This window comes from Neomonachus schauinslandi, chromosome 10 (genome assembly GCF_002201575.2).
Source record: "Neomonachus schauinslandi chromosome 10, ASM220157v2, whole genome shotgun sequence".
Taxonomy (NCBI): domain Eukaryota; kingdom Metazoa; phylum Chordata; class Mammalia; order Carnivora; family Phocidae; genus Neomonachus; species Neomonachus schauinslandi.
The window spans coordinates 65,256,557-65,269,575 of record NC_058412.1 but is presented as its reverse complement, the minus strand read 5'-3'; the positions used below and the strand labels follow the sequence as shown (position 1 = coordinate 65,269,575).

Below are 13,019 nucleotides of genomic sequence, written 5' to 3'. Positions count from 1 at the left end.
ACAGGGCCGTAACAACATACAGGTGACTTCCTTGACCAAGAAGTGGAATCGTACATGGAGTTGAGAAGGCAGGAGAGAGAGATGTCGAACTAACCCAAAAAGCACAGTGGACATTTGATTTGGAGTTTTATAGTACCTTGCCTGGGAGCCATGTACCAGGTGAGGCTGGCCTGGCACCCGATTTGATGCCCCGAACGAGCCTGTTAGACTCTTTGTGCCTCTATTTTCTCAACTGGAAAATAACGGCATCAGACCAGATGATTTCTGAAAGTCTTCCTACTCTCCAAATGTGTGGCTTTGGATTTCTGAGCAGCACTTGACTCAAAGGAGCTCTAAGAATGACTCTTAGGAATCATTCTTGTTAAAATTTATAAGTAGTTAATAACACTCATCCTGTTACTTAAGGTTGGAAGAGATGCTGCTATTCATGTGTGGGACACACAAACTCTAAAATGTTTGTCGCTATTGAAAGGACAACACCAGAGGGGAGTGTGTGCGCTCGATTTTTCAGGTAAGGCCCCCGTTTTCCAGTGAAGTCATTGATGGTTCTGCATTTACTCAGCCCCGGGGTTTTTGGGTTTTGTTTTTGTTTTTACAACCTCCTATTTAGTCGAGTTCTGTTTGTAATGAGCTAAGCTCTTGGTATGTCAGCTACCCAGTCTCAGACCAGAAATTAGATATGTGAATACCTCACACAAAAAATGTGGCCTTTAGATTACACGTCCTTTCCTGGCCTTTCTCATTTCCTCTCTCCCAGGTCATTACCCAGAGCTCACACTGCGCTCTGCATTTGTTTGAGCTGTTGGAAATCCAGAGCAGCTGTTGCTGTAGAGTCTTAGTTGCAAATGTCTGGCAGTGACTCAGAACATCAATTTCATCTCTCCAAATAAGGGGGAGCACGGCACTTGCAATTTAAAATATAAAGAACTAGAGGGAAGGCTGCAAATTCTCTGCAAAGGGTCACTTTACAACACTTGTGTTGTGGAAATAAATTTCAAATTGAAAACAACAGAGCTGGATTTTCCATCCCCTTAATTTAAGATTTGAACACAGTATTATTAGAATACTAACTGATGAATGTGATTTCCTTTACAGTGAGACCGTTTCTTTAAGCTAGAATGGAGAATGAGGAGGGCCTGTCACGAAAGGTGTTTTTACCTGGAATTTTTAGTCCCAATTGTAGAAGTTAGATAAGTAGAAAAAATTATAAATTTTCTACTGAAAATTGATTCTATAATTTCTTTTTTTCTAAATTCCATTCAGATGTTTAATATGTGCAGTGTGTATAATGTTCATCATTAAGTTCAATGACTCCACAACCGCATTCTCTTTCCTCTGTCCCCCTTTCTCTACTTTCCTCGCTCAAGCCTCAACTCCTTCTCATCTCTGCCATGGTAGTCATGCTGGACTCTGATTCCATTTCCACTTTCTCCAGTCCATCCTACGCAGTTCTGGAGTCTTCTGGAAATGCAGTTACACTGCTACCACATGGACTCCTCTTGGCTGGCTGACTCAGGGCTGAGCCTTTGGTTGGACATTCATGGCCTTCCATGATGCGGCCTCAACTTTCCTTTGCGGTGTTTCCACCCACCTACCCGTTCATGTTCCCTTATGTCTCTCTGGCCATAGAACCGAAATGCATGGCTCTCCTTCTTTTTGCCTGTGTCCCTTTGCTCATGCTGCTGCCATGTGTCCGTTCAAGTCCTCCCATCCTTTAAGATCATGCTGCAAGTTTCCCGTACGACCTTCCAGGGAGAAATAACCTGCCCCTTGTTCTTCATCCCCTGGCCCATGGTTCATTGTTCTTGTGCCCCCTGTTGGACTCCATGTAGTACAGTAGCTGTTTGTGCTAATGCCCTTCTCGTACAATAACCTGCTCAGCCAGCAGAGCCCGTCTCCCTCCTCCCCACTGCGCATGTTGTAGTGCTGCAGACACAGAAGCGACTCCAAAACTGTGAAGGAATGAATGAAGTTTTGCCTCATTCACTTGTCTCACCCGTCACTATTACTACTAGAACCTCACATTGTAAACCGTGTTTACACGTGAAAATAATCTTGTTTATGTTTTGACCTGCAGTAACATGGGGCAGTGAGGGGGGATTTTTTTGTGACTCGCACATCCTCACATACTGTAAACTACTATACAAATCCAAATTGTTGGATCATTATTAGAGGTTATTTGATACTTTCTGTGGTTATTGAACTAGTAAAACTCCAGGCTAAAGAGTCCCTACTGCACACTGGCAGGCACGTGAGGTCGGGAAGGCATGAGTACCAAGGGATAGAGAGCAGTTCGGCATGCCACCTGCCCGTGGGAAGCCTGGATAACACACCCAGTAACAGTGAATACAAAGTCCTAAACTTCCAGAAGTTTGATAAACCTACAGTTTTAAGATAGAGTGTCGTATATCCTTCATAAAGCAGTAAAATCTGAAAGGAAACCATAATTTGAGTTCAAACATGGTTCTCTTCCAAGGATGTGAATGAATTTCCTCTGCTTTTTTTCATGACTCTTCTCCTTAATAGCTCAGCTGCCCTTTTCCTAAAATTAACTCTGCTAGCCAATACATATGTATGTACTTAATATAAAAATTATATTACTAAATATGCTCTAAAGAATAGTGAGAGACCCATTAGCAAAAATAAATAAAACAAATGTATTAAATTATAGAGAATCTAATATTCATGTTTTTGGCAACATTAAAAATTGACTCTATAACTCCAGCAGATAATTTGGCACCATGTAATAAAAGCTATAACTCAAAATGACAAGTACGTGGACTATGTGTATTTCATACATATTTCTATGTATCAAGTTAAGTGTAAGAAAAATAGAACTCAAATAGCATCTATTCACTGATTTCCACTGGAAATGTGAGTATGTGTATTAATGTATAAGCAGAGTGGCAGGAAATTTAGAATAATATAAATAGAATTTAATAATCATTAGAATATTTTTTCTGTAGAATTAATTTCATGGTTTTTAAATAAAGATCAAAAGATCTAATGCCTGTTACTTCATACCTTTAGGGAAGGGATTAAAGGAATGTAGATCAACGACACTGAATAGAGATGAGTTAGTAGCAATGAGCTGGTCTCCCGTAACTTGACGTCTGCATTTCCGAGAAGTCCTCTCTCCTCTGGGCCTAATAGTTTTGCAGGAAGGAAAGGTGAAGAGATTAAGTGAATTTAGAAATCTTTCCCTCGTAAGGCAGCCCCTCACATCAATTGCCTGGGGAGAGAAACCAGATGCTTTAGAAGGAGGTTGAGAAGCTGATTCTGTCACTTCTTCTAATTCCTATCTTGGGCAAATAAATACTGAGATATGAAATATTCTCTGCATAAAAAGAATATTTCAGTTTCAACAATACATTCTTTATTGCCCTTAACAATGACTAGGGAGGAGCCATATTTGTTCAGCAAATGTGTTATTTTTTATTGTGGAAAATTACGTTTGTCTCAGAGTTCAAGTACAGTGATGATACAAAAATGGCAGAAAGGAAGCTAGATGATAGTTTTAGAAAGCACTACTGTTAAGGACCCTTCCGAAAGACCTTTGACTAGGATCTCTTCTGTTTGATCCTTCTTTGAATGTGTAACCCTTACATGAGACAAATTATGGTGGTTGGTTGATCTTTTTGATCTCTCTGGCACCTCCTGAAGGTGTGAGCAGAGGTCTCTTTGATTTAAGTTATATTGATAGTACTTTGTGTGATAATGATAAAACCGAAAGCCCTGTGTCATGTCCTAGACCAAGAATGGAGATCCAGAGAGTTTGGTGGTATGGCTGGGGTAGAAGTCAGATCATGGCGGATCCTGATCTAGAACCCAGGTCTCCTGGCCTCAGTGCAGTGAGAAGGCCACCAAGCCTGGGGTTTTGAGCTGGCAAGAGCTATACCAGGAACTCTCCCCACTGAGTCCTCTTGCCTACTCCTGACTCTGCCCTCCATCAGGGCCAGTGCAAACTTTGAGCATGAGAGTCATACCTGGAGCGCTCAGTGTCCCCCCTTTACCCAAAGGCAAGTGTCTCCAGTTGCCCCGCCCCCACTTGCCAGTATAAAGGTGGAATGGGCATAGTGCTACACACAGGCTGCCACATGAACAGCCCCCAATAAAAAGAGAGCCCTGTCCTAGAACAGCCCTGAATCACACATTTATGTGAATAGGAACAGGAGCAGCTATATACCTTTCTTTTGAAGAGTAGTAGAAAAGTGAGTAGCTTAAGTCTACGTGCCAAGAGATATTATTGAGATTTCCCTATTGAACCACATGAACAGGGCACCAACATTGGTCATTACCTAGCTGGTGGCACCATCTGTGTACCTCAGGACCCCGTATCCATCCATCTCTTATAAGCCAGCTCATTTGGGGAGGTGTTGTGGAGACCTGATAATACATTTGTCCCTTACTAGAAAAAGCAGTTGTCAGGGAAATACAGAGCAGGTAACAAATAAATGTGAAAACTAGACAACAAACAGTCATATGTGGGGGTTTAGATTATTCTTGCCACTGTTACAAAGCAAAAAAAAGACGTTTTTAATGAAAAGCATTTCTTACAACATAACCCATAACTCTATGTAAACAAGAAGGAATGAGTTTACATTATCTCACTTAATTGAGCAACTCTTTGCTCTGTGAATTTGTTACCACTGGCTAGGGAAAATGGAGCCATCTTTGATTTTGTGCTTACAGGACAGAAGGTGCTTCCACATGAATAGAAAACCAGATTAGAAAGTTTCAGCCACATAATTTTTTTTAGTTTAATATCCTACTCATATTTTTTAAAATCTTCATTGAATAATACTGATCTCCACAAGGACACCTCTAAGACTAACTGGATTTCACTGTGTTCAATTCTGAAAATCTATGCATTTTTTTATGAGCCCTGAATGCAGGGACCAACTTGTAATTGAGTAGAAATTTTCTCTTTCCACTATGCCCTTTACTGTTGACATTAAGTGCCTTAGAATTATTTCTGGACTGTGTCACAAAATATCCATAATTAATACACACTGTGATGGGAAAGATTTAAAAGGACATTACCTTGACTCTAAAAATATGGCTGAAAATAAAAAAACTCCAGCTGGTCAAGGAACAATGGATTTTCAAAGCTAAATCCAAGTCTCTTTGGAAGACGGTGGAGGAGGGTGAAAACTAGGAAAAGATAAAAAGGTGTCCAATTATATTTCTGAACCATGTGGTATGCAGAAAGAGCCTACACCTGCAGAATTTAAGAAAAGGTCACTATCCTAAAGAAGAGGTGTTACGGTTGTTGAGGTGCATCTGGATTTGGACTTCTCTTCATTTCTCCTCATAGTCATGAATTGAGGTAGAAAGGAATGTAACTATGAAGACAAGCTAATAGGACCTTTCAGAAATGCTAATAAAAAGCCAAAAAAAATTAATTTACCCTGAGACTTTCTTCAAAAGACACAAAACTTGAACCGTCATTTTAAATGTGTGGATGCTTGCCTTCTAAGGACATGTTAATATAGCTACACAGGTTACAAAAGGAAACACAAAATGTAGATTTGATAAATGGGAAAAAAAGAGATACTGAAAGTCCCATGTTTTTGAAAGAAATAATTAAAACAATTAAAATTTGTAGAGCTAGATAACATAGCACATTGTCTTTCCCTTCATACTACCCATACACACATTCTTTTTTGTTTGTTTGTTTTTTTAAGATTTATTTGTTTCAGAGGGAGAGTGTGCGAGCAGGGGAAGGGCAGAGGGAGAGGAGAGAAGCAGACTCTCCCCGCTGAGCAGGGAGCCCACTGCTGGGCTCGATCCTAGAATCCTAGAATCCCCGAGATCATGACCTGAGCCTAAACCAAGAGTTGGAGACTTAACCGACTGAGCCACCCACGCGCCCCCATACACACATTCTATCTTTATCTTTACCTCTTCATTGTCGCCAGTATCCTCAGTGTTCACTGGAAACTAGCTTAGTGGGAGGATCACAGAGGAAATGTGATATGATTACCATAAGCCTTAGCAGAGCTTATAATCTAAAAAAGAGCGGAATCTCCGATAAATAAATAAAATCACCAAAATACGGAGACATACTACTACAGAAACAGAACCAGGCCATCCCAAGAGGTACGGAAAGAGTCATGTTGGTAATGAATAGGAAGCCCTTATCATCACTTCCCTCTCCCAAACGTTTAGAAAGAGACCGTGCACAATTTAAAGCCTGGTCATGGTTAAGCATAAGGACTTAGAAGTGATTCAGAAGACACATTTGTTTATCGTAATCACTTGATGATAATTTAACACTTTTGGAAAGCATGAATGTCTCATCTGATACTGAGCCTAATAGCTTGAAGGGGTTCATGTACCTTTCAAAGCCTTGTCTCATACTTAGTAGTAGTCCAGGATTGAGGAGAATTTGTTTGTTAAGCCAGGCTCTTCCTTTCTCTGACTCTGCTCCTGCCTTTGGAGAAGGAAGCTTGATAGCTTGGGGGACAGTCTGGCACAAGGAACGGTACTCACAGGTTGGGCATTGGTTGGCATCTGGGGAGGGTTGCCAGATTTAGCAAATTGAAATACAGGAAGCCAAATAAATTTGTAGTACAAGTATCCTTCATGCAATGCAAGTGTAAATACATAATTTAAATAATGCATGGGACCTACTTATACTAAAATTATTCATTCCTTATCTGAAATTCCAGTTTATTTTTTTATTTTTTATTTTTTTTTAAAGATTTTATTTATTTATTTGAGACAGAGAGAATGAGAGACAGAGAGCATGAGAGGGAGGAGGGTCAGAGGGAGAAGCAGACTCCCTGCCGAGCAGGGAGCCCGATGCGGGACTCGATCCCGGGACTCCAGGATCATGACCTGAGCCGAAGGCAGTCGCTTAACCAACTGAGCCACCCAGGCACCCTGAAATTCCAGTTTAACTAGGCTTCCTTTATTTTACCTGGCCACTCTGACATCTACCCCAGACCTGCCTTTGAAAATACCAGTTAAGACCCTGAGTGGGCTGGGGAGAAACAGTTTATCAGATACTTGTGTTTCTTTGCCCTCATATTGTGGGTCCTCTGTCATCCCAGAAGACACCTGCTAAACTGGTAGATAGTGAATCTGGCCACCCATCTCCCAGTCAGCACGGAGCTAAGGTGGAATCGCTGAGCCTAGACACTCCTGTGAATCTGGCTTGTGAGGAGGAAGCAAGGGAAAGATTTGCTAACTGTATGGCCTCTTTGGTCTTGAAGGGAAAAAGCATATTAACTATTTTTGATTTTTAATTTAATTACAGAGACAATGTATTTTAAGTTTTTTTTTTTAAAAACAACCCAGTGTCTACATTATAGTAGTCATTGATGATATTATAAATAATATTTAATACTAGGGGAAAATGTTCACCATAGAACAAAAGAAAAAAGATTAGATAATAGTATGTTCATTATCATCCTGGTTTTGTTTTTTAAAAGCACATTTATGTGGAGAAACTGATAGGATATACACCAAAGGTAGGCCTAAAAATTGGGATGAGTTTTAAATTTCCTCTATCTATATTTTCTAAATGTCCTATAATAAGCATAGTACATTTGAAATAAGGAAACTAAGAGATTAAGATTTTTAATTATAATATCTTTTGAAAGAATTTTTGAAATTAAATTTAGTTTCTATAATGCTCTTATCTTGGAGGTTTAAATAGAACCCGGTTTTTTAAAGCTGAAAATAGACTGAGTCACAAAGTCACATGGCTCTTTGAGTAAACATCATGAGATTTGTTTGTCATAAAATAGACAAGGTTTTTGTGATGTACCTGGGAGGCTTCCCCCAGCTCCATGTCTCAGACTGGAGTGTTAGGTCAGTGATTTAATTCATCAACCAGTTATGATGCATTAGGAAGGTCAACTATTACTAGTTATGTGTTTCATTTAGTGTGGTCCCGCTAGCATATGATACTTCTAATGTATTGTAGCCTAAATAATATTCTTAAGACCCATTTCATATTTGTCTTTACAGTATATGAAATGTTTTGGTTTTTCATTGAAGAAATGAGTCATTTGCCATTTGTGTTGTTTTCATACAGCTGATGGAAAATGTCTGGTGTCGGTTGGTTTAGACGATTTTCACAGTATTGTGTTTTGGGACTGGAAAAAGGGAGAAAAAATAGCCACCACAAGGTAAGGCGGTGCTGAGGTCATGCAGCATCCTGCTGATTGTCTCGCTTCAGTAAAGGTCAATAGTTTTCATTTTCTGGTGAGATTTCATCTTCAAACTCAGATGGAATTCACATGGAAAGCTTAACACCTAAGTGAAAGCATACTGCAATATTTCATGGTGACAAACCTGACTTAGAGCAGTTAATGTTTGTTTCAGGGAACTGGAAAATTCTGAAATCCTTTCCAGAGAGTTACTCATCACTTCGCTTTTAGTAATATACACATTGTCTTTATCAAAGCTTTCTCCAGCAGTAGAAAAGCAGCTTTTCTCAGACTTGGGCCTCGCCCCTTGTTTTTCGACTGTCTTGCATCTGGTAGAGGAGTGTCAATGTCACTCGAGTCAGAAGTACCATTTGTCATGAGGCTGTGTCATGCTGGGAAGGAGGCTCCATCGTGTGCATTTGCCACTCACTTTCAAAGCAGGCAAATTGTTTCCCTAATCTCCCCATCTTATAAATAGACTTTCCAAGACCGACTGCTGTTTATAGACCACCTGTCCTCCCTTACCCCAGCCTCCCTCCCTGCTGAATCAGCCTGAGGTCTGAGCACTGCTTTCTACTCCTACTTACACTGGGCTTAGCTGTTTGCCCGGCCGCGGTCAGAGGTCAACATAGTTGGCAGCCCAGGCCCAGTGATACAGTTTGCTGCTCAAGACAGGTTATCAGCTTACCTCTCCACTCCACTAGTTCTTCTCTACATGAACCACCATCCTTTCTGTCTCGAGGTATAAAGTCATTTTTAAGTTAATGGCTTTGAACCCCAATATTCACTTTGTAAATTAATATTTCCCTTCACAGTATTAAATAGGAAAAAAGTTATTCTGGCAATTTGATTTAATAAATGAAGATCTATAAATTGCTGGGGACCCAGAGCAGGAGCAGATGGAGCCCTGAGGACTCCAGCTGACCATCTTAGGAGAAAAACAGAAGATTTTCTGATAAGTGCTATTGAGATGAAATTCTTGGCAGCAAATAACAGCTCATAAATCTGCCTGCCCAAGTGGGCTTTCTTGGCCTCTCTTTCTAGTATTCCACACTGTTTTATCATTCCCTACTAGTACTCAGATTCAGTTCCTCCTTAGAACTCTGCTTTCCCTTTAGCTAATATGCTGAATTTTAGTTTAATATTTCTGATAACATACCAACTGCAACGTAGATTACTTCAGGCAAAGCTCATGTCTGCATTTCAAAAGCAACAGAAAAGCAATTTTCCTGCTAGAAAACCCTCTGCAACCTTCTGTGGCTCACCTGTTGTATGCCAGAAACATTCATAGAAACAGAAGAAATAAATATTTATTAAAATTTTAAAGGTATTTATTTTATATGCTGGGTAGTGTTACTTCTATTTAATTAACACAAAGCAACTTAACACCATTATGTTAGTAATACACTTTATTTTTGGAATTGCTCCCAAGCCTTATGTCACATTCCCAAAACAGGACACCTGCAAAATTGCCCTCCAAGAATATTTTTGCAATTGTAATATTAACCAGTGCTCTTTCCAAGAAGGAATGTCAAGGGTTGCTAAAGTTCTTTGAAGACTACTAGGTTTTAAAATAATAAATAGGTAAATATTTACATAAATACCTGTTTATATAATATTTATATAATATAAATAAATATAAATATACAAATAAATAAAAACTCTATGGCCTTCAGTTACATACTTAGGCAGATAGAAACCTTAAAAACTGGGGCATAGGGGCACCTGGCATGCTCAGTCAGTAGAGCATATGACTCTGGATCACGGGGTTGTGAATTTGAGCCCCACACTGGGTGTAGAGATTACTTAAAAAAAAACAAACAACTGGGACATGAAAGAAGTGACAAAGAAAAACAGCGTCAAGGAGTCTTCACAGCTCCTGAGAGGGCTTGATTTACTCTCAGGATGGCCGACTCAGTGACACCCCTCACTTTGTACTGCGTCTCAATCATGCCAGTGGTGGGCACAAGCCAGTCTTGCCCGTGAACCCGCTTCTGGCAGCCTGCACTGCTCTGGCCGGATGGTGTTCTACAAAACCCCTACCCCCAAGATGGGAGAGATGCCCGTGGAGGGATGGGCAAGGCAGGAGCCACGATGGCGTCACCAGCTGATGCCCAGGGCTAAGGGGCGCCACCTGCATGACACTGCACCCTCAAAAGCCACCTGCTGTTGTGAAAATGCTTCACGGAAACTCCTTTGTTATCAGCTCAGAGAAATTAGGGATTGGCACATGGAGATCTTATTACAAGATCTCTGAGGCTTAATCCAATCTCTGAACAGTTCTTCTGCCTCTTTGCTAATTTTCATGAAAGATTTCAATCACCTCCATTACAAATGAATTTATTCAGTCTTTTTTTTCCTTTTGAAGGCTGTTCAGATTTTAGTGTTATATACAAGTAACCCATTTAATAACCAAAACCAATCTCTTATGGGCAATAGTTAAATCGCCTAATATCAGTGTCAGTCGGAGAAGAATAATGAGGTAATCAGGTGCCTCTATGTCCCTTTATGTGCATTTCTAATGCACCAGTAACAGGACCGTGGGGGACAGTGACTAATTATTCTTGACATGCTTCATCTCAGAAGTGTGAACAGTAGGCAAAAGGTACAGTAATCAAGGTGCCTAACAAGAATATTTGCAGTGTCAATGTGACATAATTGTGCCGCTGGAAAGCTCAGGGACAAAATGTAGGCCCACGAAGAGCAGGTGTGTAGCATGTATTTCCATGTGAGCTTTGTTGCTCTATTTATTATAGGCCCCCACCCTGACATGCATTTAGGGAATGTGATAAAGTCTCCTGCAGACCAAATTGGCACCTTTGTTTTCTCACTTTCCTTTTTATTTTTTATTTTATTTATTTATTTATTTATTTATTTGAGAGAGAGAGAATGAGAGAGAGAGAACACATGAGAGGGGATAGGGTCAGAGGACGAAGCAGACTCCCTGCCGAGCAGGGAGCCCAACGTGGGACTCGATCCTGGGACTCCAGGATCACGACCCGAGCCAAAGGCAGTCGCCCAACCAACTGAGCCACCCAGGCGCCCATCTCACTTTCCTTTTTAAAAATGAGTATCTCTTTTTTAAAATCACATTTATTACTCTTTTCTCTGTTTTCAAAATAATGCGTGATCATTATAGAAAAGTTAGCACAAAAAAAAAAAACCAAGAGGAAAATGAAAATCATCCATAATTCCACTACCCGTGACATAGCCAACATTTTAGTGTTTGTTCTTTAGTATATATTGTTCTAGTATTCTTATCAATTTTTATTCATATGTGAGATTTTCCACATAATGGCTCTGCAACTGGCTTCTTTTTTTCACTCACCAGTATGTCCTCTCACTTTATTCTTATTATTACCTGGCTTATTCTGTATTACTATTCTATATTGTAAGCTATTTTATTTATTTTTTATGGGGAAATGTTTTCCTTTTTGATTTTCTTTCAAATTTTTATTTAGATTCTAGTTAGTTAACATACAGTGCAATATTGGTTTCAGGAGTAGAATTCAGTGGTTCATCACTTACATACAACACCCAGCACTCATCACAACAAGTGTCCTCCTTAATGCCCATCACCCATCTAGCCCATCCCCCACCCACCTCCCTCCATCAACCCTCAGTTTGTTCCCTGTAGTTGAGTCTCTTATGGTTTGTTTCCCCCCTCTCTCCTTTTCCCCCTTCCATATGTTCATCTGTTTTGTTTCTTAAATTCCACATATGAGTGAAATCATATGGTATTTGTCTTTCTCTGGCTGCCTTATTTCACTCAGAATAATATACTCTAGTTCCATCCACATTGTTGCAAATGGCAAGAGTTCATTCTTTTTGACAGCTGAGTAATATTCCACCATATATGTATATATTTATGTGTGTATGCATATATATATATACACACACATAACACACCTTTATCCATTCATGAGTCGATGAACATTTGGGCTCTTTCTGTAGTTTGGCTATTGTTGGGAATGCTGCTATAAACATTGGGGTCATGTGTCCCTTCAAATCTGTATTTTTGTAGCCTTTGGGTAAATACCTAGGAATACAGTTGCTGGATTATAGGGTAGTTCTATTTGTAGCTTTTCAAGGAATCTCCATACTGTTTTCTAGTGGCTGCACCAGTTTGCATTCCCACCAACAGTGCAGAAGGGTTCCCCTTTCTCCACATCCTCGCCAACACCTGTTGTTTCCTGTGTTGTTAATTTTAGCCATCCTGACAGGTGTGAGGTGGTATCTCTTCATGGTTTTGATTTGTATTTCCCTGATGATGAGTGATGTTGAGCATTTTTTCATGTGTCTGTTAGCCATCTGGATGTCTTTGGAAAAATGTCTTCATATTTTCTATCTATTTCCTAACTGGAATATTTGGTTTTTAGTTGTTGAGTTTGAGAAGTTCTTTATAGATTTTGAATACTAACATTTTATTAGATATGTCATTTGCAAACGTCTTCTTCCATTCTGTAGGTGCCTTTTAGTTTTGTTGATTATTTCCTTTGCTGTGCAGAAGCTTTTTATTTTGATGAAATCCCAATAGTTCATTTTTGCTTTTGTTTCCCTTGCCTCAGGAGACATACCTAGTAAGAAGTTGCTACGGCCGAGGTCAAAGAGGTTGCTGCCTGTGTTCTCCTCCAGGATTTTGATGGTTTCTTGTCTCACATTTGGGTCTTTCATCCATTTTGAATTTATTTTTGTGTATATGGTGTAAGAAAATGGTCCAGTTTCATTGTTCTGCATGTTGCTGCCCAGTTTCCCCAATACCTCATGTTGAAGAGACTGTCTTTTTTCCATTGGATATTCTTTCCTGCTTTGTTGAAGATTAGTTGAACATGGGGTACCTGGGAGGCTCAGTCGGTT

General features: G+C 39.8%; 1 protein-coding gene across 1 annotated transcript in view; it reads left to right on the top strand.

The window, feature by feature from the left end:
• The window catches only part of EML6 (EMAP like 6), a 263,656-nt gene that overhangs the window by 174,680 nt on the left and 75,957 nt on the right, over positions 1–13,019 (top strand). Inside the window, 2 exon segments of the mRNA XM_044918715.1 lie at positions 406–511; positions 8,048–8,141. Coding sequence (XP_044774650.1) covers positions 406–511; positions 8,048–8,141 — 200 coding nt within the window.